General features: G+C 41.1%; 1 protein-coding gene across 1 annotated transcript in view; it reads left to right on the forward strand.

Annotated features, from left to right (window-relative positions):
- The window catches only part of klhdc3 (kelch domain containing 3), a 51,706-nt gene extending 26,082 nt beyond the window's left edge, over window positions 1-25,624 (forward strand). Inside the window, exons 10-12 of the mRNA XM_080448592.1 lie at window positions 17,650-17,723; window positions 20,099-20,177; window positions 22,861-25,624. Coding sequence (XP_080304718.1) covers window positions 17,650-17,723; window positions 20,099-20,177; window positions 22,861-22,927 — 220 coding nt within the window. The 3' untranslated portion in view covers window positions 22,928-25,624. The remainder of the gene's footprint in view (window positions 1-17,649; window positions 17,724-20,098; window positions 20,178-22,860) is intronic.
- The last annotated feature ends 290 nt before the right edge of the window (window positions 25,625-25,914 follow it).

Here is a 25,914-nt window from a genome sequence, read left to right on the forward strand (position 1 = left end):
GTGTGTTCTCATCTGTCACCATGGCTGCATGTTTAGACGTTTGCTTGTTATTGCTGACTGTACGAATTGGCTCATAGTCTCTATGGGTCCTGAGCCAGGCGGCCACACAAGTTCTGTGGACCAGCGTTGGTCTGTGTGTATGTTTATACGGAGAGACTTTAAACCCTTTGGCCCACTCTCATAATCACACACTCTCAGACTGCAGTAGTTGCCACTAGTTTGTTTACTTACACGCTCAAAGTGTGCCTCCTGGATTAATTTCTCACATGGATTGCATTACTAAACACTAAGCGTTAAGAGCATTAACTTATTGTGTCTTTACATTATTGTGGTTTTGGCTGTTGCCCTCTCTCTGTCTGACTCTGAACAACCACTTCCATAGCCATGTCGTGCTATGTCTCCCGTGTTTATTTTCACAAGGGCTTAACAACTTTAAGGGCAATTAACAGGGCTAACAAGTTATTTGTATCTGTCTCAATGAAATTGACAAATGTCGTGAGTTCTTCGCCAGGGACACCTTTTAGTTGTTATTCCGTGTGGGGCTCTTTTTCATTTTGGTGGAGCCGCCTAGGAAATGGTATTTCAGATTTATTGTCCCACCTCGTATTTTTCCTTGGGAAGGTTTTGGCCTCTCAAGATTGATCCAGAACAGAACCCCGTTGTTGATATTTATTCCCACTTTATGATATTTACTTTACCTGCAGGAATTTGTTGAGCAATAATTTATTGCTTTAGTGAAGCACAATAAAACGGTTGAGTTCATGGGCCCTCTCTCTCTCTCTTTGTTCAAGTGGGATTACACTTTGGCCTGGCCTGAACTCAGAGCTATAGAGGTGTTGTTGAGGGAAATGCATCGGTAATAAAAACATTAACAACATTAACAGCACCATTATAGCCACTTATTGCTGTCATGATCATGATATAGGCCAATTATATATAACGTGAGAAAAGCAAAAGAGAGGTCACATGTGCTTGTATGCAGTGGTGTAAAGTAACTAAGTACATTTACTCAAGTACTGTACTTAAGTATATTTTTTAGGTATATTTTTTTACTTTAATGGAGTATTTCCCATGTTCAATACTTGTACTTCTACTCCACTACTGCTCAGAGGAAAATATTGTACTTTTACTCCACTAAAATAATTTGACAGCTTAATTACTTTGAAGATTTAGATTATCACAAAACATACATTAACCACTTCAGCCCTATATATATTTCGGCCATTTGAAAATAGCCGATCTACATGCGACGCATTGTGAGCTTGTAGTTCGGCTATTTTCGAAAGATTTGTATACATTATGAACTTGTGAAACGGGACGTTCTGCACAATGAGTACTTTTACTTTTGGTACTTTATACGTATATTTTAATGCCAATACTTTTGTAATTTTACTCAAGTAAATTTTTATTTACCCAAGACTTTTACTTGTAACAGAGTATTTCTACACTGCAGTATTGATACTTTCACTTAACCCATTAAGACCTGGAACTGTGTCATTTTTTGATTTGAGCTAAAAAGCATTATTTTACACTTTGGGCTATTCAAAAATAGCAGATCTACAAGCTCATAGCGCGGCACCGAGTGACGCGCTACGAGCTTGTAGATCTGCTATTTTTGAAAAATCGTGAAAATGTGTGCAAATCTTTCAATATATATATATTTTAAAGCGAACATTTTTAACTCAAATCTTTGCTTCTGGGGGTCCCTGGAACAACATATTTTGATGGGGGTCCGCGGCCAAATACACATAATTGTGGGGGTCCTTGACATGAAAAAGATTGAGCACCACTGATATAGAAACATACGTTTTTTAGAAAACTGTTGAGATTTAGGAGACTCGGCTTCAGGTCTTAATGGGTTAAGAACCGTAAAAGATGCGAGCACTTCTACCACCACTGCTTGTATGTACGTGTATATGTCCACCATGATGCTGTGATCATGGCTTTGTCCTTGGTTTGATTGAATGTAATTCATGTATTGTGTAATTTATGTATCGTATATTACACAGCCATGTGTATGTACACGGCCATTGCTCTAGGGGTAAAGAGAGGTGTGTGTGTGTGTATACGCGCGCACGTGCATATATGACTGACTGGATGTTAGTTGCAGTCTATTCAGTGCCACTTACGCCAATGTAAACAGGCCTGCTGAGCTGCAGAGAAGCGCGAAATTCTGCCCCCCCCCCCCCCCCATCTCTGATTTATGACCTCGGGGAGCATTCATTCTCATGGAGTGCAATCGGATCCGCCCTCGGTGCCTCTGCTACACTCATTTACTTACTCAAGACCTGCTCGCTGCCCCATGAAAAGACACCCACGCATGACCGGCTCCACCTGCACTGACCTTAACCTACGTGTGCCGGTGTTGTGAGGCCGATTGGCAGGGCCATGTGGACAAAATCAAACATTGCAATATTTTTGACCAAATACATTGATATAGATATTGTGACAATAACATCATATTGTGACTATGATGTACTTTTTTAAAATAACTTTTTAATGCCATATCACGATGATTAATTCCAGATATCAGGCATGATGAGTGACAGATTTTGGTTCGTTGTTTTTTTTCCTATTTGATCTTAACTGGAGGTTGAACGCAACAACGCACTGCTGAGTCTGAGTCACCGTCGAAGACGACGCCAATTAGATTAAAGATGTCCCACTGACAACATGCAGTCATCGTTGGCAGCCGTCAGAGTCTGTGTGTTATTATTGTGTACAACGGAGCCCAGGTTGGGATAAATTAGGAAACGCGCTAAGGTTGGAAACAGGGCATCCTCTGAGGAGCAGGATATGAGCAGCAACGTGACAGATTGGCATGCTGGGAGCAGACGGCTTGGACTCATGTGAACGGGAACCTGGGAGTGGCCCTGGAGCCATTTCGCCTTGATCAGGTTTATTCATTCCATGATCAGATCCGCAGTATGTCATGGTGGCGTCTTATCTTTTTGTTCCATTACGTCCAGAAAAGATGGACTCTGGATTGTCTCTTTTGTGTTCTGGTCCAGTCTTAGTGATTTATGTCTCAACTTGACTTGGTGCTTTTTGGATTAATGTTGACCACTTAAACCATATTATGCTTCATCATACAACGAATAACAAAACTATCCAATCTACGAACTCCCAACGCGTCGCATCGCGACACGTTTGGGTGTGGATTACATTTTTAAACCTTAAATTTCAACCTTTCGCCTATAATGACATGTTAAAAACAGTCATGCCCGGTTGAAAGTGGTTAAATTCTACTTCTACTCCACTACATCTCGGATACAAATATTGTACTTTTACTCCACTACAATTATTTGAAAACTTTAGTTACTAGTTACTTTGTAGATTTGATTATTAATACAAAACATACATCAGCATACATAAACCCTTCAGCCCTATTTTAACTTTGGTTATTTGAAAATGTTTTGAAAATATTTTGATATTTGAAAACTTGTGAAATGGGACCTTCTGCATAATGAGTACTTTTCTACTTTTGGTACTTAATGTAGATTTTGATACCAATACTTTTGTACTTTTGCTCAAGCACATTTTGAATTCTGGACTTTTACTTGTAACATAGAGTAGAGTGTTGATACTTTTACTTAAGTAAAACATTTGAGCACTTTTTCCACCACTGTCTATGACATGTCACTGTCATTCTGTAGTCCGTCATCCCTCATCAGTCCAGTGTGGGTTGCGTTTAGTGAGTGAGTGTTCTTCAAAGGGGGTTTTAATTACCTTGTACCGTGGGCAGGAGCAAAACCATGTCAGTCTCTTCAACCCCCAGTCATGCCAACGTGGCCTTTAGCTATGAATGGCCTCTTTGATGTCCTCAATATGCCAGGGCTAGATCCAGGTGAGCTCTACTATGGCCTTTATGTAATCTCATTGTGTGGAAAACAAAGCAATCACCTCCAGCCCTAAAATCTCTGCAAAATGGATGATGAAGCTGGTTGAACAATAACAGTATATCCTCCAGGAGTACAATGGGTACAGCTTGGCACAACAAAATGCTGTGGTTTGATTCCCTCAGAGGCTAACCAACCAAAATATGTCTATATGTAAATAGTCTGTCATTGGTTCTCAAAGAGGGGTCCTTGGGGGGGTACCAGGGGTTCCGCAGCTAAATTGGCTATTCAAAAATAGCAGAGCTACAAGCTCGGTGCCGCGCTACGAGCTTGTAGCTCTGCTATTTTTGAAAGAATTTTGAAAATGTGTGCAAATCTTAAAATCATGTTTTTCTTAAAGGCGAACATTTTGAACTCAAATCTTTGCTTCTGGGGGTCCCTCCCTGGCACAACATAATTTTCAGGTGGGGGTCCGCAACCGAATACATATCAATTTGGGGGTCCTTGGCATGAAAAAGTTTGAGAACCACTGGTCTATGTAGCATGAGTTCATGGTCCTGGGATGTGTTTTGGATAAAAGCCTTTTCCCAAAAGTGTGCTACTCAGAGCACATCTCCATCACGCTGGAGGCAGAAAGGTGCGCTCTAGGGGTGTGCCGATATATCGTCCCGCGATATATCGCGATACGTTTTCGTGACGATGTGTATCGTTTTTGACGTTTTTGAAAAAAATTATAAATATTCTTTTTCTTTTTTTTTACCCCACAATAATAAAAAAGTATTTTTGTTTTTCACAAAAGATATATTTCTTGCAATAATAATAATAATACAAAAACAGAAGTATTTGTTTGCATTTGCTTCCCCCCCATATATTTTCCTAATAAAAAAAGTGTTATATAATATATCGTATCGATATCGTGAGCCCCTAGTGTGCTCTATCGAGGCCACTCAACGTGCGTCGTGCGAATACTTTTTGGGGTTGATTGCATGTTGTGTTCATGATACATATTTTGTAAGAAATGGGCCCCTCTCACAAATTCTTTAAGCCAATTACAGGCAGACAGTATTGAGTATCAAAACCCTGTTTGGAAGTCATTGTCACATGACTCTTGAAATCCTGTTTCTGCAACAAACAGTGAATTTTTTAGCATTTGTTAGTGACCCCTATGGTTGTAAGTGAAATCCCTTTTTGCCATGTGTTGTTTCAAGCCCCTCAGTTTGGGACCCACATATCGGGTAGATCGGACACGTTTATCACAACTCCAGAGATAATCTGTGTGAATTTTGCATTAGTAGCAAAAAGTGTCTTGTGAAGCGGCTCAGCGGACACATGGACCATTACGTGGCATAATCCTAATTTCCAAAAGAAAAAAACAATAAATGGATTTTATAGAAAATGTATATGAAGAATTTTGCAATAATACAGTATTTCAAGAAATTAGTTGTTAAGCCTTTTGTTAGATTTGTTTTTGTCCTACAGTTTGATCCAGCATATAAATGTAAAGACCATGTGCGTTTGTTTTGTCTAGATTAGCTTTGTGGAGTATCGTTTTGTCTCCGTCTAATCAATACATTTCCTAAGGCTTGGAATAGCATAGTTCATATAACTGAGATCCATCTTTTTGGTGCAAAAGAGATCTGGCACACTGAATCACTCCCATCTCTGAGTCAGTCACATCCTATTAGAAGTCATTTTCTGGCCTCCGCTGATATTTCCCACTGGCTTCCACTATACAAACACACACATAACTGGAAGGAAACAATGGCCCAGGTTGGAGTGAGCTTAAGGGTGTATTTTTGTGTTTGTTTGGGTTTACAGTGGCATGACTCATTACTCCGATCGCCTCCTGTCAAGCTGACGTCAGCATGGTGGACTCGCACATACGCACATGCTTGCTTTGCTCTGCCAGCCCTCACACATGCGTCTATTGTTATTACAGGAAGCATGATTGCTCCATTTAATCAAAAATAGAAGCCCTGACTGATTCTTTTATTACTTGAAGCTAATTTTATTCCTCAATAATTTTTTTCTTCCTTGATGCTACTTGCTAGACGGGGGGTGTGTGGAGGCCAGTGATTCAGGAGTCCTGAGTTGGTCTTGGCCAGTCTGCACTCTCGCATTGCATCGCTTTCTTTCTTTCTTTTGGTACCACAAGCCAAGATCAATTATGATTGAGCCAGTCATAATGGAAAATGAAAGAAAACACAAGTCAATGACATTTTATTGTAGGTTTATTTGAAGCTCCATTGTTTGTTTTAAATTGGTAGTTCTCCCTCATGCAGGGTTCCTACAAAAGTATGGAAAAGTATTGCATTTGATTTTATTCATTTCCAGGTCTGGGTAAGTATTTAAATAAGAACAAAATAAATAATTATGTTTCCAGACTACTGACTTATAATAACTTTACCAAATCCGCACATCCACCACCAAATGAGTTGCGGCAATATCTCTGAATTGAATATATATACATAGCATCACAAATAACATTGTGACAAAAGCTTGTCTGAACATTTATGAGTTATGCAGTGATGTAGTTATCAGACAAGGTAAAGCTATATTTTCTGCAGAAGGAAACCATAACCGTATGGCTGCATTCATTGTCATGTCCATGTGGACACAGTGAATAAATGAGACTGCACGGACGGTGCGAACATTTCAGCCAATGAAGCAGTCAGTGGACTTAAGTTATCTTTTCTTGTTTACCGGTGAATTGCACATGAACATCACTTATGTTACTCTTGGATTCTAGCATTTAGTTACATAAACACCTAGCTATTTGTACTCGGATGTCAAATATGGTGAAGACGAATCTACTGAGAATACTGGAAGTTTGAGTGTGAAAAAGTGTGGAATTTTAAACTGTGTCGGAACCCTGCTTATGGAAATGTAGAGTTGTAGACGTGGTCATTTTCAGATGCAACGAGAGGGTAGAGTTGGGCCTCATAGGAGGTAATCTCCCCAGTAGCCAAAACACGCCAGCCTGGGGACCTCCTGTTTAATCCACCACAACCCTCACCCCAATATTTAATCAGCAGTGAAACCATGCCATGTCACGGAGGTTGAGCCAGAGATGTCAGACATGTCAACGGAGTCTAGAGTTGAACGGAGAGGATCAGGAAAGGTCACAAGCGCTGGTGCCTAGATGTCACCTACAAGACCATAACTACACCTTATCAGTGGCTGGTATGGCCGATGTTATGGTAGTCCAGCTGGTTAGAGCATGGCTTATTATCGCTGTTTAACTTGATAGTTCAAAAGGCTAGACTAAACACAACACTGAGCTTTGGGGCAGAGGAGCAAATTCTAAATCACTGTATTCTCTCCCCTGTCACTGCATGGAAACCAACTACCTTTTATCCAGAATTGTCTTTAACCTTAAAGAGATAGTTCGCCCCAAAAATATTTTCATATATAGTATATATATAGTATTGGTATTTTCTATCGATTAGTCACCCCATGAAGACTTGAATTCATGGATATTGTTTTGTTTTTGTCTCATTCCTAAGCCAATAATTTGATGACCAGCGGACCGGTAGGCAGCCATTCCGGTAGGAGACACAAAGGAGACCGGAACAGCTGCCGGTCATCACATTATTGGCTTAGGATGAGCATGAATTCAAGTCTCCATGGGGTGATTAATCGATCGGTTATTTTGTTGGTGAACTATCCCTTTTAATATTGAATATCAGCTTGTCTGACTGTGCTGTTTACAATGGCCAATCCACTGTCCCCTAAATTTTTATGCCACACTCACCCGTTGCCATTTGTTCTACAAGGTCAAAGGGTAGGCTGCAGAAGTTTCCTTAAAATGTGTCTGCACGTGTGTGTGTGTGTGTGTGTGTGTGTGTGTGTGTGTGGGGGGGGGGGGGGGGGGGGATGTCTAGTATGCCTGAGCTATAACTTGTCAAACAGTGGTGGTGACCCCGACAGGATATGGGGGCATCCCGGCACGTGTCGGTACAAGACCTCGGCGCAGCCCCAGAAACACTGATTTACTTTTCAAAGACAAGCTCCCTGATAGCATTTCATCTGCATCTTAACCCTCCTTAACCCACTAACGGGGTGTATACATCCAAGTGTCATAGGGTTGAGTGTTTATTTGATTAAACATTGTCTCAAATAAACAGCCTGCGCACAGGTGACACGGCGCGGTGCCGCTGTCTGTCTATGTCGACTGTGATTAAGTGACATGTTCAGAATTGTGGGTGTTTACTCTATAATTTACCTCTATCGGCAAAACCAAAATACTCTTGTGATTCTTGTGTCTCTTCGCCAGTGTTGGGCTTTAGGCTCTGGAGAAGAGGAAACGTAGACCAAAACAAAACCTCAGTTGAGTTCCCTGGTTGTCCATGTTTACAGATCCACACTATGTACTAGACCAGTGGTTTTCAACCTTTTTCATGCCAAGGACCCCTAAATTGATATACATTTGGCCACGGACCCCCATCTGGAAAGACAATTCAAAATCTTCAAAATATTTTGGATATTTTTCAGAAATCTTCTGAAATAGCAGATATACAAGCTTGCAGCGCGGCACGAATTGACGCGCTGTGAGCTTGTAGATCTGCTATTTTTTTAATAGCCAACATAAATGGATGAAGTGGTTGAGTGGTTTTGCTGGGGACCCCCTGGAACCCCTCCAAGGACCCCCGGGGGCCCCCGGACCCGACTTTGAGAACCAATGTTCTAGAAGACTACCAATAGACTTGAGATTAACATACTCTATGTAGGATTTGCTACTGAAAGGCAGTAGCTGAACTAATATTAGAGTTAAAGTCATTAAAGTCAAATGTTGCACTGAAGAGCGCGATGTCAGAGCCAAGTATAAAGGACATCATCATTACCTTGGAGAGCAGAAAGTTATAATAGTTCACTATTGAACAGTTCTGATATAAAGCAGCAATGAATAACCACCAGACTATTGAGCCCAAGAGCAAGGCAGGGGACTTGGCGGTGTATGAAAGCCTTTGTGTTACAGTTTCTTAAGGAGCTAACCTTGATGCTGAACCCAGAATCACAGCTGAACCGTCTGTGGAGGAAGTAACTTGTTTTTCCAGTCATAGTGGAGCATTTCAAAACTACTTTCAGCTTTTCTCATATTAACCAGCTGTGTTCAAGGTCCTCAAAAAGTTATTATTAACAACCGTCACTCCCTCATTTTCACTGGCAGCTGGCCAGATAACAGCCATCCCCAAGATAAATGTACTAATTTTGCAGGTTTTCCTCTCCGATACGATCACCAGATCTCACTAGTTTTTTCCCCCCCTTGTCTACAGGAGTTTCTATTTGAGATGCAGGGCCTCCGCAGCGACTGCGATCTCATGTCTAATCTGAAGCCAGGCGTCTAGTCTCTGGATAGCCAGCTGTAGTTAGCGTCTCGGCATCTATGTAGATTTAAGTCTACTCCGCAACAGGGTTTTAATCCACTGCCCAGTGGGGGGCACAGATAGTTAACTAGGAGGACTGATGATCAGTTGAGATTAAGGGATAGCAAATATATGGCAATGTATGCCTCTGTAATGACCAAATCACGCTTTAATCTACTGCCCAGCAGGGGGGCACAGATAGTTAACAAGGAGGAATGATGATCAGTTGAGATTAAGGGGATAACACATGTTGTATATGTATGCATTTGTAATTACCACATCATTGTAAACTCTTTTTTTTAAGATACCATGCTTGTTGCAGGTTTCCATTATCACCAACTTATCAATTATGCTCAGACAGAGGTTCTGTGGTGTGATGTAAACCAGTGGTTCTCAACCTGTGGGTCGGGACCCCCCTGGGGGTCCCCACACAATTTATTTTTGGGGGGGGGGTCCCCAGATGACAGTGAAGTGACAATTTAAGGGCTTTTAAGACATTTTTCATACCCCCCAAAAAAGACCATAACTGCATCAAAAGTACTCAACAAACTGTACACACATTGACTGTACTCACCCACTGCCAGCATTTTTTATATTTTTTTTATAGAAAACATGTGAATTATTTGTCAGTTTATTTTTTAACATTGAATTGAATGGATTTTTTTTTAAATATCTCCTAATTCGTTGTGAATAAAGAAAAAAAATGTATACTCAAAAATTAGAGAAACATTTTAGAAATTAAAAAACAAAATTAAAAAAAATTATAAAAAGTGGAGAATTCTCCCCTTTGGCGGTAAACACCATTGACTGAAAAGGGGAGAATTCTCCCCTTTGGCAGTGAGTGTGTTAAATTACAAACATTGGCCAAATTGTCTAATTAACTCATTCACTGCCAGGCTTATTTCAAGCTTGTTGATCCATATGCCAAAGGCATTATGGATCAAACGGAGAAAAAAAATTCTCCGTTTACATTTTAACATTGAAGTTGATGGAGAATTAACTTTTTGAAAATCGTTTTGTCCTAGTTCCTTTGAGATTAAAAAGAAAAAAAAATAACGAAAAAAAGAAATTAAAAATTTGATTTAGAAAAAAAAAAAAATATTTAGGTGACGTCAAAAGACGTCATTGGCACTAATGGCACACTGAAAACGGCACTATATGAGTTAATAATATAAGAGATAAAAATATTTTGAAAATAGAAAGAAAACCTTTGCAGTGGGTTTTCGTTGTGGTGAGCAGAGCATCGTAGTCAGTTTGAAGGTGATGAAAGCGACGCAATTTTTTATCCCATCCGCTGTGAATGAACCTTTTTAAATGTAAATTATAAAATAACTTTGTAATTGCCTGTTGTTGACCTATCCACCCCTAGCATCACTATCCTGAGCATGTCATAAGAGGCCAACGTTGCTACAGGCTCACCAAGCATCTCAACGCGATGCGTTGTGAGCTTGTAGATCAGCTATTTTCAGAGAAAAGATTTGGTGCACAGGGAAAAAAAGAAGGGGATCAAGTAGAGACCCCTGCGGGGCCCCAGTCAACAATGTATATGTGTGGTGGGGGGGGGGCCCGCTGGCCTAGCGGTCAAGGCGCATACCTCATATCGGCTCTAATGATCCCGACGATCTTTGCTGCGTGTCTCTCTTTCAGGTACTGTAGCTACGTACTAGGCCTGTCACAATTATTACATCGTCTAATCGCAATTATTTGAGATAATCCCAATTGTTTTTGTATAATCGTCATAATCGTCTACATCTGGAAAAAATGCTCACACATTTAAAATATTCAAGAAAGCAGAAATAGCAGATCTACAAGCTTACAAAGCGTCACTTTGTGACGCTTTGTAAGCTTGTAGATCTGCTATTTCCGCTTTACATGTATAACATTTAAATACAATTTCTTTGTATATTTATTTGTCATATATCTGCCCTGTGTAATTTTTGATTACGAAGCTTAAAAGGCAAACAATTGTTTTTATTTTATTCATATGTTCCAACGTTCCAACGCCAAACACACAATTAAATCGTTAATCGCAATTATTTGAGTGACAATTAATGGTCAACTTAAACGTGTAATTGTGTAGTCGTGACAGCCCTAGCTACGCCACATTTCAGTGGCATATCAACATAAAAGAGCATAACAGATGCATTTTGAGTGCATTTCTTCCATCACATGGCATCCATTTGTGGCTATTTCTGAGTTCTGAGTGCCTTTCAAGTCCATCAATTGGTTAGTTCTGAGTGGATTTTGTCCGTCTTCTTCATCCCCATCCACTTGTACTTTAGCCCAGTATGATTCATTCATCCTCAACAGTGCCCTGGGCTGAATGACGGTCTCCACTATTAACCCATTAAGACCTGGAACGCATCTGTGTCACCTTTTGATTTGAGCTAAAAAGCATTATTTTACACTTTGACTATTCAAAAATGGCAGATTACTAGCTCGCACGGATCTGCTATTTTTGAAAAATCTTGAAAATGTGTGCAAATCTTTGAATATATTTTCTTTTTAAGCGAACATTTTTAACTCAAATCTTTGCTTCTGGGGGTCCCTGGAACAACACATTTTGGGGGTCCTTGACATGAAAAAGTTTGAGAACCACTGATATAGAAAGATACGTTTTTCAGAATAATGTTGGGATTTAGAAGACATTTTTAGATTCGGCCTCAGATCTCAATGGGTTAATGAAATGCATCATAAGAGCTTGTGATCTTATCAGCCGGACCCTCAAAAAAAAAAAAAAAGCTAAAGCCTTTCCTTCATACGAACATGTAAACACTTCATCCCCAATTCTCTTCTCACAAAGACGCTTCCATGCCAGGGACCCGTGCACAGAACACTTGAAATATCTTCTTCCTTTTTTCTCAATATCAAAATCAAAGCCTGTGCATTATAAAGGACTGGCACAAACATCAAAAGGCATGAATGCAGTATGAAGCAGGCCCTAGTAAGTCAGTCCATTGTTGTGTCCTATATAGCACACAACAAACGGTTAAAAAGGTCAAACGGTTAACCCACGTGTGGCCCCCGACTTCAAATCATTTTACAATTGTGGCAGTTTGACATGAATTAGGCTACGGACGGACCCCCATTTAATGGCATTTCTATCTCTGGGACCCCAATTTATATAGTAAAATCAATGTTAATGTAACTCAGACTGTACAAATGGAACCGGTTCCATTTGGTTCCATTTGTACACTCTCAGAGTTACAGACCCACAAGGGTCCATTTGGTTCCTAACTATCCATCATTTAGTTGGGGACTCCCTGAAGGACCCCTGGGGGTCCCTGGACCCCACTTTGAGAACCAATGAACTAAAGGATATTTGACGCACATCTGGCCCTCTTGATAAGGCGCCGTACAGGAAGTTGTAGTATGTGATGAGTTCCTAGAGACGGAGGCTTCTAAGAGAGCACAGTTCAACAGGAAGTGGATAGAGGAAAAGGATGCAGGTCAAATCACTCCCAAAGAATGAGGATACAAGCAATGTAAAGCCCATAGACAGCAGCCAGGGCAGCGTGGGTTACAGCTACACCATCGGCCACAATGTTTGTGTTTGGAAAGCAATAATGAAGGTGTCACTGGACAGTCAGATTTTAATCTTTTTGTCGCACCTCGTTGTCGTTCATTAGAAAGCCACTCAACGGAATTTAGGGGAGCTTACACCTAACTCCTAAGACCATTCAGGTTGTTCCCAGGATGTCTGGTTTTCCCTCGTCTACTTTTAGGGCTGCAGTTGGAGCTCTTTCGTCATAAGGCTTTAGAGACCTCTAGGTTTGGGGATGAAGATGAGGTGAAGCGGGAAGGCCATTGCTGGAAAAAGGCCGTCAATTTGAGGGGGGGGGGGCTATTAGTTGCCCTCGTTTGAGTGTTGTTTGAAACATCAACAAGTGTTTTCTCTGTGGGGGGAGGGGTGTCGCTCCGACCTCATTCAGACTGAGAACCTCTCTGAGTTCTTTAGGAGGAGGAGAGCTTTGACACAAAATGATACGTTGCAGATCGTGTAACAGAGTGACTCGTCAAACACCAGGACACCACATAAAGTGTCACACCCTGTGACTTTCCCGCTTGTCGTTGTACTGTCTGTCACCCTGACAGACCCCCCGCTGTTCCCTCTCTCTGCCTACTGGCCTCTGTTCAGTCACCCTGTTCCCTTCTTGAGACGACCCGCTGCAGCGTGACTCCTCTGGTCGTGGACCCTCGCTAACGTTCTGCTGAATTACACACCCAAACAAATACCTTCGGTGAGCATGCGAGAAAGGACTAGTCCCAGTCGCACCACCACCCTCTTATGTGCCGTTACTCCTGCTTAAGGGGATCTGAGGCTGATTAATAAATCTTCTAAATCCTAACAGTTTTCTGAAAGAAACGTATGTCGGTACAGTGGTGTGTTCAAAACCTTTTCATGTCAAGGACCCCCAAAATTATATGTATTTGGCCGCGGACCCCCATCTCAAAATATTTTGTTCCAGGGACCCCGAGGAGCAAAGATTTGAGTTAAAAATGTTGCACAAACTTTCACGATTTTTCTAAAAAATAGCAGATCTACAAGCTCATAGTGCGGCACCGAGTGCCTTGCTATGAGCTTATATATCTGCTATTTTTTAATAGCCAAAGAAATCTAAAATGACAGAGATGCGTCCCCGGATTGGGTTAAGCACGCCTCTTATCTGCATGCTTTCGCACGTCTGCATCTCTTCAGATGAGATTGTATGAATGGCTCTTGCAAAATTCAGAAATTGTGTCTGGGTGACAAGAAATACACACGGCTCTGGCTGTGTTAGACAATGTTTGAAGAGAGAGAGTTTGATGCTCTACTTGTCAAAGAGATATAGGCCACATTTAGCTACTGATTGGGATGTTAGAGGAAAGGTGATCCTGGCAAGAGGATAAAAAACTGTATTTCCTCTGAATTTATTGCCCTTAATAAAGTAGTTTCAGGGAGTCCTGTAGAGCAGCCAGTTTTTGTTGTGTTGTGCCTAATAATTAATTTACCCCCCCCCCCCTGTAATAACAAACTGCAGGTTGTTTGTCTGTTTTGGAGCTTTAGAGCTTGTCCTTAACAAAACATAAACATTGCTAAAGATATTAGACGAATTCAATGCTTGTTTAAAAGCACATGCCACTCATGGCAAACATTTTGATTCTCTCCTCTAATTTTCGACAGCTCCAGGCAATGAATGAGTATACTGCATGTAATAAGACGCAACTGAAAGTAATGGTACTTCACATTCAGTTGAAGCACTATGAAATACCTCATTGAGCTATATTTATCCAAGGGCTTATTAATGTCAGTGTGGTTGGCATACTTTGATAATGTGCAGTTGAAAGCTTTCAGCAGGAACAATATACAACCCCAACCCTGGCCTGTGCTGGGAACAATACCTGTGAACTTGTATCATGATAAAATTCAAAAATTCAACTGCTTATTATTTGCTAAAAAGCACAGTTGCCAACAGCTGATGGATTTTTATCCCATTAAGACCTGAAGCCGATTGTACAAATGTCTTCTAAATCCGAACAGTTTTCTGAAAAACGTATTTTTTCTATATCAGTGGTGCTCAAACGTTTTCATGTCAGAGGTTTTGGCCATTGCACGTGGCTAGACCACAGCAATGCTGTGTGCTTTACGATGACGAAATAATACAAGTGCCTACTGACGCAACGGGCCGGCAACAAGCTGCCTATGGGGTTTTGAGGGGGGATTCTGACGAAGGCTCCTGCTGTAAGACATGGTGGATCACCTCCTGGGGGGGCAAGGGGGGCGTAATGACTTCCCCAGCTGGCCCCCTGGGACCCGTGCGCTCGTGCTCCGCACCCCTCTCGGCCGCTTTAAGCCACCACTAGTGTTTGTTTAGTAAAGATTAGCAACGTAAAACCCTTACTACATCCTGAACACGCAGCGCGAGAGAGAGACGGAGGAGAGGACAGGGGGGGAAACAGAAATAGATTGATGGAGGGATGGACGGACGGTGGTAGGAGGAGGGGTTATCATCTTGGATAGACAAGAGTTGGAACAAGAGGATGGGATTTTGGGGGGTGAAGCAGGGTGAACGATGGGAAGCAAAGGAAGGAAAAGGGACATTGAGATGCAAGTACAGGAGGCAATTCAAAAGAAAATGGTTTGGTTTGCATTGGATTGGTTCGATTGTACCAGGGAGGTAATGTTTTTGAAATACAGAATATATACAGAAAGGTGCTCATACAAAGTTGCAGAGGTTCACTTCAGATGAGCGTTAACAGGAAAAGAATCAGAGAGTTGCAAACTCTCTGATCTCTGTTTCTCCTCTGCTGTGTTCTTTTCTAATATAAATGAAATGCACACCAGGAGCCCAGCCGGTCCATGCATAACAAGTTGCATCTCTTCAAGCGTTTCTTAAGGGACCAAACAAATAAGTTGTTAACTAATTTTCCCAATTATCCTCCCCCTAATAGGCGTCCACAGGCACTTAAACCACTTGGTAATAACACCTGATTGAGTAAAGCTGTCCTTCGGGCAGCATTGTGTTCTGAGTAATCTGAGCGGCTCCTCTGGTCCGGGTCTGGTCCCAGTGTGTGAATGCAGAACCGGGGTGTTCATCGGTAACACATTAATATGAGCCTGTGGGATGCAGGCTTTAATCATTTATACAGTTTTCATAACCCATAGCCCATTACTTTTCCACTGCATTTCATTTTCGCTGCTTCCATACCCATATTTTGGTTTCATTTAGAATTTGAAAACAATGATCTAACCACTCCTCCACCTCCTCTGTTGGTGGAGCGGTGATGAGGTTTGAGATAATCCAGTGGTTCTCAACCTCATATTTGAACTGGGGACCCCCCCCCCCAAATAATAGTATTTGAACTAATAACCAATAATTATATTTGAACTGGGGACCCCCACCCTGACAAGCACCTGGAATTGGAGGAGTTGAGGCATTACATTTAGTTTGACTCTGTTCCACAGATAAATATTGTGAAAATAGCAGATCTACAAGCTCACAACGCCTCGCAACGCGAGGCGTTGTGAGCTTGTAGATCGGCTATTTTCACAATTGTTGCCTCTTTCTTATATTATTTGACAATTTGGCCAATGTTTGACCAGTTTTTATAGTATAGTTTGCTGATTACTTTTTATGCATTAATGGTCTTTTTTTTTTAAAGGTCTTAAAAGATGACTTTACCGTTGTCTAGGGATCCCCATAAAAATCATGTGGGGACCCCCCTGGGGTCCCGACCCACAGGTTGAGAACCACTGAGATAATCAACCATCAATGTGGAGATTTATTAAAAAAAAATCAGACTGATGAAACAGCGGAATGACTACGTTTAGCCATTAGCCTTAATAGACCTGTGCTCCTCTAGGCAGGAGTGCAGGTGTGTGTGGTTGAAAACAGCAGGAAACAGATGTGCAGTGATAGTGGCTGGTAGCAGCAGGTCTGTGGGAGAAGGGGCTATCAGCAGGGGCCAGCCTGTCGTCTGATGATCGCAAGAACTCCGCTTGCTTCCTGTTGGGCTAATGTATGCCGGCCCCTGATAAGGAACCACAGGCCAGAGCAGCATTGCAAACAGTGCTGGGTTTGGTGATGTTCTATATTGTCTGAATCAACTTTGTTTTTACGTTCATTTACGGGCTAAAAGAGTGACTTTGAGAGCTGTTTCACCGTACAATGTATAAGTCAATGAGGAGTATATTTAGAATTATCAATATCTAATCAATGATTATTAGATTAGATTATGTTTTATTTGATTAGATAAAAAAAATTTACATCATGTTACATCATGGCAGTTACATCATGGCAAGGTAACTACACAACCTAAGCCTCTACCAAAGAGGCCCTTTAAGCCTGATTTATATTTAAAGAGGACTATCTACATTACAGTAAAATTTAAAAGTACAAAAATATATTACAAATCTTCAAAAGTATTTACAAAGACAGGTTTTTCTACAAATGTCTAGGTCTCTACAATATCGTCAGTTACACCTTGCTTCAGTTAGCTCTTAAGTCTAGTAGCGTTACCTGATTTATTAATAGCCGATCTGACTAGCTTGTGAGCTTGTAGATCGGCTAACATTTTCTGGCCATGACACTCGCGTGGCAACAAAGTATAAATCAAGCCTGAGCAAGGTATACATCTCTCCTCCCCCAGTTTTTAAATTGCCTCATGATTCAGTCCTGGTTCATTTAACAAGCGGAGACCCTAGATAAACTTGTCGTACGAAAGAAGAAAAGTTGGCTAATCACCGCAGTCGTGCCGGGGCGTTGTTTGTCTCATGCCCAGGAAGTGAGACAGGAAGTGAAGGACAGGGGGTTAATGTTGCCTTTTCCTGGATGGGTCTGGTCAAAGCCTTGACCACTCCGCAATCTTTCAATTTCTTCTTAGGTTTTTTTCTTTCATTGTTGTTGACCTCAAGGGACTGACTGACCCCCCAAACCTTGTTGTGTGTCTTGTTCTCCTCACAGCCCCTGTCCAGAGCAGGGAATGGGCGACGAGTTTAACCTCATGGACCATTCGGACCTGTACATACTAGACTTCAGTGAGTATCCCCTTTTTTCATTGTTCTATAGTCTCCCCATTGTGCATTTAACCCAGTGGTTTTCATATCAAGGACCCCCAAATTGAAAAGATATGCCAAGGACCCCCATAAGAGAAGATTTTTACGGCTCTAGCAGTGATTTTCAACCATTTTAATTTCAAGGACCCCCAGTTTGACATGCATAGGGCTACGGACCCCCCATTTAATGGCATTTCTATCTCTGGGACCCCAATTATATTGTAAAATCAATGTTAATTTAACTCTGAGAGTGTACAAATGAATAATATTAGAATAATAATAATAATTCAATTATCCCCAAAAAATGGACGGCTGGCGTAGTGGTCCAGGCACCTAGGCTCAATGTAGCCTGACAGCGCGTCACGGGTTCGAGTCCCGAGCCCGACGACCTTTGCTGCATATCACTCCCGATCTCTCTCCCCATTCAGTCAGCCTACTGTCCTATCAATAAAGGCATAAAAGCCCCAAAATAAATCTTTTAAAAATATAAATAAATGTGCCTGTAATGACATGCCTAAAATAGGGACACCAGGTTGTAAGTGTTAAAAAAAAGGCATGAATTTATCTCCTCTGTTGTTTTCATGGTAGAAATGACCTATTTTTGCCCCCTAATCTGTCTGCCTCATTTCTCACCTGGTCTAGCAGCGCCCTGCCTTTATCCAGCGACCAAATATAGCCATATCCTGTTGGCAGCGGGTCAGTCTGTAAGGCTGGCGGGGTCACAGTGTGTATGTGGGTAGAGGAACGTGTAGGGCTGGACTGGCAGTGCCTGTTCTCCTCCGACCCCCCGCGGAAGACCTGGGATCTGTCAGGGCCACTCTGTGTGCCAACGTGTGCTTTTTGGCGCATGTCCGTTCTCTCTCTGCTTTATCACAGTCCATATGGTGGCAGCATGGTGCGGTAGTGGAACAGTCATACTGTAATGGTGACGTAGTGCATTTTTGTAAAGGATTTACAGCGATCTGATCAACAAAAAAAACAAAAAAACGTCTGTCCTCCTGAGAATGACTTAAATGTAACTTAGACGCCGGTCATCAAATGATTGTCTTAGGAATGCGACAAAAACAAAAAAATCTCAATGAATTCAATGCTTCATGGGGTGTGTAATTGATAGAACATAAGTACTTTTTTGGATGAACTACTCCATTAACACTATCATCATCACTATTTTGGGCATGTCATTAAAAGCAAAAATCTTCCAAATCTTGTAGAAATTGTCAAAAAATAACGATCTACAATCAGACAAACACCGTCGTACAACAAATTATAAAATAAGGTGGTTATAATGCAGTGCGACAGTGTTTCAAATTCTGGGCTCACAGGAACATTCTGAATATTTGTAGAATATTAAGTATGGGCCTTCCTGTGTCACAGGAATCACTATTACTATTAGCCAATAGCCCCAAAACCAAGATAAAGAATGACACAAGAAAAGCATGAGAGAATATCCGTTTCCATTAGGACTGGTAAAAATGACTTTTAGACTTGATGCTTAACTCATTTCCTGCCAGAATTATTTCAGATTTTTGGCTGTAGACTGCCAGAGATTTTTCATTGAAAAAAAAATTCTCAGGAGCCGAGATACAGATTTTTTAAGTTTTAAGTTAACAATGAAGTGGATAGGAGTTTAAATCTTTGATATATCATATCTCCTTGGTCTTTGGGTCTAAAAATAAGAAAAAAACGGGGAAAAAAAAAGGACTCCCTTTTTTAAATAGAACGCATATCTGCGTCTTTGGCAGCCAGGCGAGAAATTAAATAGAACGCAGATATGCGTCTTTGGCAGCCAATGTGTTAATCACCCCAGCATCCCTATTCTGGGGGATGGGGGAACATTCACCAAAAATAGCAGGACGCGTTGTGAGCTTGTAGATCTGCTATTTTGGGCCAAAGACATTTGGTGTAGATCGAAAAAACGAACAGTACAGTACAACTCAGGTCCGTTTTATTAAGTATTGAGGGTCTAAGTGGTTAAACTGATAGGGTCTAAGTGGTTAAACTGATAAATTCCAAATGTCATCAAAATGTTATCTCCCACTTTGAGAAACCCTGCAGTATATAGTATGATTATCACAGGCTCTTTGTATCCACGCGTGTCCTCGTTTGTGTATATGCCGAGTTTGTCGTGTGTTTGAGCTATTATTCATAGTGGTGTACTGTATGAAAACATCATCCTTTTTTTTTTGCTCTGTCACCGTCTGGTCACAAGAACTTGACCTCTACTGTAGTGGCCTCCATTTGGAAACCTCACCGTCTAAAGAGAGAGTGTATGAAGTGATGAATTGGAACCCCATCATCAGCCTAACTGTGATTCATTGCTTCTTTTTGTTGTTCTTTCCCTCCTTTGTTTCCACCAGGTCCTAATCTGAAGACGTTATGCAAGATAGCAGTTATCCAGTACAGCTTGGAGCAGTCGGGACTCCCTCATGACATCAGGTCACTCACCCAGCATGCTTTTCTTCTTCTTCTTCTTCTTCTTCACGTTGTCCGCCTCTCACACACTTTCCTGCTTCACCGTTTCGTCACAGTGTCACTGTGTTACATCACAGTGTCACTGTGTTACTGCATTACTGTCAGTGGTAAACAATTTTGAGGTATTTTTTACTTTATTGGAGTATTTCCAAATGTCAGTACTTTTACTTCTACATCTCAGAGGCAAATATTGTACTTTTACTCCACTACAATTATTTGAAAACTTAAATTACTAGTTACTTTGCAGGTATAAATTATTAGATTATAAAACATACGTTTACCACTTTAGCCCTATTTTATACCTACTGTAGGCTATTTGAAAATAGCCGATCTACAAGCTCACGTCGCGATGCGAGCTTGTAGATCTGCTATTTTCAAACATTTAAAAAAAATTCTAAACATTGCTTTGGGGTTTAGGTTAGAAAGTAAGGATTTGTTTTTGTTTTTAGTCAATCTGTTTGACAGGTAAATTGAGATCAGAAGCAGACAGATACTCAGGATGCATGATATTATCTAATTTGTGTAATCTATTTAAACGCAGAGTTTGTAGATTCACAAATGACGAATTATTCATAGCATCATCAACAGCGATTTTGCATTGAAGCAGAAAATTGTGCTGGTTGATACTAATGACTTCCATTGGGTATTAAGAGAATAACGTCGGGTGCGTTTTAAATTCATTCACTTTCATATTTTCCTTCTACTTTGTTGCTGTAGTGGGGACTTGCAGACTTGTAGTGGGAAAGTAACTATGCACACAACCACAAGTAGGATTACAATATTGCAGCAAATCATTAATCATGATTAATCTTGGACAAATAATAACTAATGTACAAAAGCAAAAAGTGTGTTTTACGACATGATTTATAAAAGAAGACAGTGATTTATCAGGCCTGAGCGCCTCTGGCAGGTCGTTCCAGCAAAGGCAACGTTCAACCATTTGTCTTCAGCCTCGACCTCGACTCTCACTTTTTAAATGGGTGTTAAAATAGTAGCAGTTATAACCAAATTAAGTTCCTATACGTGCCACCCCTTGGAACTTGATACTAATTACTCTCGCACCATCACTGCCACCTTGCACACGCTCCACATTTGCGTTGGCAGTTGTGTTTGTAACTCTAAGAGGGCTTTTAGGTGAGGTCAGAAGGGTCTCGTTGACTCCCCATTGGTCCTTCATTGAGGATCTCTAGCTCCAGTGGCATAGTCTTGCTCATAACCACACACACACACACACATGCACAGATGCACACGCACAGCACACACAGCGATTGAGGAGTGAGTGTGAAACCAGAGCCAGTGATAACAATGTGGGGATCGACCTTTGACCTGTCGGTCAGGTCAGCGCTAGTGTTGGTTGTCAGCCGCTGCTCCTGGTTCTCATGTTACGGCAGGCCATTGTCCATAGACAGCACCGCTCCATCACTGGAGGAACGGAGCTCATCCAATCCTTTGCTTACAGTCAGTGTGTGTGTAGTCATTTGATTGATCAATTAAGTGCTGTATGATTTGTCGTACGACAAAGAGCGAAAATAGACAATCTACAAGCTCACTACGCTTCCCATCGTGACGCATTATGAGCTTCGAGATGTACTGTTTTAGCTATTTTTGGTCGTTTATAAAAGAGAAATTAAAAGATGTCCGCCTATAATGGTATGCCCAAACTAGAAACGAACTCCAGAGTTAATGTGGTTAAAACCTAGGGGTGGGACGATATGGGTACCTCACGATACGATATATATCACGATATTAGGCCCACGATAACAATATATATCACGATATTCGACGATGTTCGATATATTGCGATATCACGATATTCGATATATATTGCAAGAAATTTCACCAACGATATGTCACGATATCTGAAAATATCGATATATTGCGATATCACGATATATTGCATGAAAATTCACCAACGATATATCACGATAGTCCTTGTATTCAATTCATAAACACATAAAATAGCACCAAACTGTTCAAGATCATCATTACACAAATACAGAGTAGGAAAAACAACGTATCACAAACTAAAAAAAAAGCATATCGATTATTTATCGCGGGAGAAAGTATCGCGATATATCGATATATCGATATATCGTCCCACCCCTATTAAAACCTCATCAAAGACTGTTTAAAATATTTCCGCCTATAATGGTATGCCCAAACTAGGAACGCCAGAGTTAATGTGGTTAAAACCTCATCAAAGACTGTTGTCTTGTAGTGATGGGTCGTTCATGATCGATTCGTTCAAAAGAACTAGTTCTTTGGCGTGAACGTGAACGAACCCGTTCACTTCCTGAAGCTGTTGCGTTCACGCTTTCGTTCATACCCCCCGTCCCCTCCCCCCGTACACAGGACGGGAGGGCGGGCTGTTCCGTGACAGACAGACAGCGGTGCTTTTAGTTGTTTTTCACTAGACATGAACGAATCATTTGAACGAATCGTTTGAACGGGTCATTGCCGCGAACGTGAACGAAATCGTTCGTTCACTGAAATTAATGCTTTTTCCCCCCCACCACTATTGTCTTGAATAATAGCAAGAAAAGAAAACGCAAGATTCAGCATTGTGTTGACGAAGATGGCTTTGCCTTGAATCCTGAAGAAAAAAAACCCTAAACTTGTGGTTCCTTCTGCTCTGTGTGCACTCTAGGTGGGAACTGTCAGCCATGACCACCAACAGCAACATCAGCAGGCCCATCTTCTCTTCCCACGGCTGATGCAGAACCAGAACTCCATCAGAACTCTTGTGTCAGGATCCCGGGGTGGTTTGTGGTTTTAATCATTTGGCCTCCGATGGACTTTGAGGGACTTCTTTTCTTGTACAGTTTGGATCTGGATTATGGACTATAGTTGTTTTTCCTCTTGGTTGGGTTTTTTTTTTAAATCTCTGGGTGAAAACTGAGCTCTGCTCACCTGAAAAGTCACTCCTGCATATTCCAGTGGAGTCCATGGGCCGTGTTACGTCTGTGGAAGGTGCTTATCTAGTTTTCTCCCTCTTATCTACAGAATTGAAAGTGAAAATAAAGTTGTTTGTTTAACAGTGTTACAAGCAGAGATGTTAAGTTTTTTTTTTGTTTTTTAAGAGCGGGTAAACGTTTCCCTCCTTTGAGACACTGTTTCTTGTGAGAACGTGACTATTGATCTGCTGAATAGCCACACTATCTTCCTTGTAGCCTCCCTAGTAATTCAATCAGCCTATGATAATCATGGACTTTAAAACTAAGCACAGGGAAAAAAAGAAGAACTTACAGCCAAAGGTCCTGATTAACAGCCTCTCTGCTCTGTGGAGACAGGGGACGCCATCCAGATGCCTCATAGAGACAAGTAGGAAATCCTCTGCTACAGAGTGAAGTTGTGAGTTGTATATCTTGCAGATTTATGTTGTTCTACCATGGTACAGTACTATTTCCAGATCTCACCCTTTTATATCGGACACCAAGCCATCTTCTGCGAATGCAGATATTGGACACAGTGTACGCAATTGCCAGGCAGACATTTTATTTTGAAACTATTAGATATGATTACAACACACGATCAGTGTCTACTGTCTATCGCGAGTGTTAGACTGACTGCGCTGGCTCTGTTCTCCCACATTCTGTGATAGTTTGACTATCACCTTGCTGCTCTTAAACCTCTCAAAAGGTGATGTGTAAGTACTGTTTGATGCGAGCTATTGGCCTTGTAAGGTAATGAAGTCCATCTACCTCCCTCTCTCTCGCATGGATGAGAAGGGTGACGAGTTTGTCATTCGGCAAGTCATCCCATGCTAAACTAAATTTTATTTATTATAATTTAACAAAATTTCCCCTGCCAAAAAGAGGGGGGAAAAAAAGGCTTTGTGGCCCACTGGCTATTGTAATAACCACTTTTAGAACAAATAGCAGAATTTTGAAATGCCCTAAATAAGGACGGCAGGTTTAAAGTGGTGAACACGAGACCTGTTGGGTGAACACAAGACCTGTTTTTAGTGCCATTGGATGAGCATCGTACTATCCCCCACCCCCTCCCAGTATCAGGATGCAAATACTGTGTATGTGTGCGAGCACATGATCCTATTTATACATGCTGAATCCATGTAAACCAGAGTTCACCGATATCAGCTTCGTACCCATGATCGCCTGGTTCGGCTTGGCTGCTGCCGGGGAGTTTGTCACTGGTATGCATAATGTAATGTTTCCCCCATCATATAGACAATCCTACTGACTCAAACAACACACCTCGTAACGACCCTATGTTCCCAGTATGTCACAGACAGTACCAGGAAATAGTGCACATGTTTTTTTGAACGACCATACAAGCCAAGCTAAGCCTGAACAAGGATTACAGCTGCATACAGATGCATAAGGGCTGTTATGGAACATGCCACTTGCTCACCAGCTATCTTGAAACTGATTTGGAAAGACTACAATTCGAGAGATTTCTTCAGGTGATGTCTTTTTTTTAATTATTATTCAGTACTGATAATGACAAATTTTGAAACTATTTCGATCTCACCAGGTTGTTCGTGTTTACTATAATCAATTATTTACTTAAGTTACAAGGGGCAGTGAAGTGATTGCTGTCTTTTTATTTTATCACTCATTTGAAATGGGTTTCCTTTCCTAATTTAGGAGTCATTGAACAAGCCATTGTATGTATGTATGAAGCCCAAAGGTTTGCAAAAGTTTAAATGTGAATAGATGCTGTGTTACCTGATTGATTGTGTCCACAAAAATTGTGATTTACATCTGAAGTGTTTACAAAATATCCTTCATGTGAAGTGGTGGTTTTACCACTCAAGCCCTGTATACTTCGTACGACGACGAGTTGCTTAAATATTCGATCTACAAGCTCACAGCGCGTCGCATCACGATGCATTTTGAGCTTATAGATCGGCTATCTTTTGCTATTCTTGAAAACAAATGTTAACGTAAACACGTGGAAGTCATCAGAGTAACCACACTAGAGCCACTTCTCCGCTGGTCAGACCTTAAAAACAGAAAGAGACGTTTTAATGCTGCGTTTTTGCCTAAGTAATTGAAAATGGGAGGTTTTATTATTTACAGACCAGCAGTGCCAACATGACTCAGTGAGTCTGATGTGCTCTGTACCACACACAGACATGGATGTACCACACACTATATGCCTCAACACTGCTGTGAAATACCAGGGAAGTATATCACGTGACTTCTGTTGTAAACATGTGAGATACACTTGTAACATGCTTGTTCATTTGACAAACAAAATGACCAGTTAGTAAAAATGGCGTTTTTTATTTCAGAACTGAGTCGTTTCTTGATGCAAGATAAAGGAATGAAGGTATTGAGTGATTTTGAGTGAAGAACTCATCGGGAAGTTTGAAATGATGATGTTAATAGAAGTAATCAATGTAGAGGCTATGGTCAAAAATAAATAAATCACCTGCATAAAGACTTCACTCTGTGATGGTTACTGGCCTAGAAGACGACGTAAATGCTTTTTTACTACAATCGGTTTATTTTCTTTACCCTTTCTTTTGAGTGGGCTGATTATTTGGGCATTAGACAATTGCATATCCAGTATAGTTTCACAAGCTCTATCAATAAATGATCATTTGAGATATTCTAATCCAGGGGTCTTCAACAGGGGGTCCGGGACCCCTAGGGGGTCCTCAGAATTACTACAGGGGGCTGCCAAATCTTTGTGTGATTTGGATATTGGTTATTTTTTTTACATTAACCACTTG

Source organism: Gymnoscopelus braueri (assembly GCF_963280865.1).
Source record: "Gymnoscopelus braueri genome assembly, chromosome: 14".
Classification (NCBI taxonomy): domain Eukaryota; kingdom Metazoa; phylum Chordata; class Actinopteri; order Myctophiformes; family Myctophidae; genus Gymnoscopelus; species Gymnoscopelus braueri.